This window comes from Mirounga leonina, unplaced genomic scaffold (assembly GCF_011800145.1).
Source record: "Mirounga leonina isolate KUSES-001 unplaced genomic scaffold, KU_Mleo_1.0 Mir_101466, whole genome shotgun sequence".
NCBI lineage: Eukaryota > Metazoa > Chordata > Mammalia > Carnivora > Phocidae > Mirounga > Mirounga leonina.
The window spans coordinates 1-1995 of NW_023270132.1; the positions used below are offsets into that span (position 1 = coordinate 1).

The window sequence follows — 1995 nt, forward strand, 5'->3', positions numbered from 1 at the left end:
TCCTCAAGTAATAACCACTGCTGATGTCCTGGTGATTCTTGGGCATAGCCATGAATCTCAGCTTCTTCATGATGGGGCGTAGCCCAGCAGCTGTGGATCCCACAGGTCCTCCAGGGGCAGCCCAGCAGCTGTGGGTCCCACAGGTCCTCTCGGGGACAGCCCAGCAGCTGAGGGTCCCACGGGTCCTCTGGGGACAGCACCTTAATGGGCTTATGGTCCAGCAAGTACCTGTTCAGGTGGCTCTCATTGTGCCACACATCCTCAGTCCCAGTGGCCAGGTTGACCCCCATTGCCTGGTGACAGGCCAAGGTCAGTCGGTGAACCTCTACCACCGACCCCCCAAAAAAGGTCCTCATGTAGTAAAAGTCGCCCTTGTCCCTGGGGATGTGTGCCTGGGACTGTGGCCAATGCTCGTAGCTGAAGTCCTTGTGGGCTTCCTGGTAGAAACCGGGGTGCAGGGTGCCGAAGAGGGGGGACAGGATCTCCATACTCACGTGGTCGCAGAACTTCATATCCACCTCTGTGCATACCAGGTAGTCCACCTCACGGAGGAAGTGTGGAATTATTCTTAGAAAATATATTGTAAGCCCTCAGGAGTGATTGTGGAAGCAGCTGAAAGGTCAACAGCGTTCCTGTTCTCAGACTATTGAACGCAAGGGCCCAGTAGGAGCAGGATCCCATGATCCCCAGGGGCAGGACACAGGTTAGGAGCTAGGAAAGAATGTAACCCTCAGGTCCCCTTTCTGCACCTGGTGCTTGCTAGCACAAACATCCTGCTTTTCCCTTATCCCATGACTGCCTCCCTGAGTGCCGGCCCCTAGGGGAGGGTGCAGGACTGCTTTACAGCTTCAGGATACTTGCCATCCCTTTGTCCTCCTCTCCCACGCTTTGAGGCAACTGCCCTTGCTTTTCTGATAAAAAAAATGAAATAAAAGCAGAGGCAGCCCTGCATGGTCACTCAGCTGCTGGGCTGCCCCCATCATGAAGAAGCTGAGATTCATGGCTGTGCCCAAGAACCACACACGTTTCTCTGAGTTCCATGAGCCACTGGAGCAGATTATTCAAACCTGAAGAGGAGGTTGTGGGGACTTCCAACTCATGGCAGGTGGGGACAGAACCTTCAGGGGGTCAACCAGGGGAGGGGACTTGCAGGGTTTGCCCGGGAGCTCAGCACAGGGGGAGTGTTCCTGGCTCCAACATGCTGACTGTGGGGCTACATGGGTCACAGGGTCACCTACCCGAACCCTTAACCCTAACCCTAACCCCTAACCCAACCCTAACTCTAATCAAACATCATGCTCAATTTAGAGGACTGACAGCTCTACTCTGAAATCACAAACAAGTCCATCATGCTGGCTTTCACTCATTGCTCAGTATCGTACTGGAAGTTCTACCCAGAATGATAAGGCAAGAAATCCACATGTGAAAGAAAACAGTAGAACTACGTCTATTCAGAGACCAGAGATGACATCATCTTATATAGAGAGCTTCCTAAACAATCAACAAAAAATGATTACAGCCAGTTAATATCAACACACAAAAATCTCTCTTATTTGTATACATTAGCCATGAATCATCCAAAAAATAATTTAAGAAAACAATTCCATTTTAGGGAACATTAACATTGACAAAATACTCAGGAATAGATGTAATCAAGGTGCAAGGCTTGTACACTGAAAATTACAAAACATTGCTGAAAGAAAGGGAAACCTAAATAAATCTGAGGACCCCATGGTGATGAAAAGACATACTATTGATAAGATGGCAATAGTACACAATGCAATGTGGAAATTCAATGTGTTCCCGAGGAAATTCACAAAGGCCTTTGGAAAGAAACGCACAAGCTAATCCTAATAGTCATATGGAATTTCAAGGGACCACAAAATAGCCAAAGCAATCTTGAAAAAGAAAGTCAAAGGTGAAAGGTCATACTTCCAAAGTTCAAATATTAATACAAAGCAACAGTAAATAAAACATTGTGATACTGTCATAAAG

The 1995-nt window shown here is 47.9% G+C and overlaps 1 protein-coding gene across 1 annotated transcript; it reads right to left on the minus strand.

Moving 5' to 3' along the window:
* Window positions 1-15: 15 nt before the first annotated feature.
* LOC118025081 (histo-blood group ABO system transferase 2-like) lies at window positions 16-967 on the minus strand (the record flags this gene model as incomplete). The annotated part of the gene is made up of 1 exon (XM_035027447.1): window positions 16-967. A coding segment is annotated over exon 1 (497 nt), but the record flags the coding sequence as incomplete, so codon positions are not given.
* Between the last annotated feature and the right edge of the window lie 1028 nt (window positions 968-1995).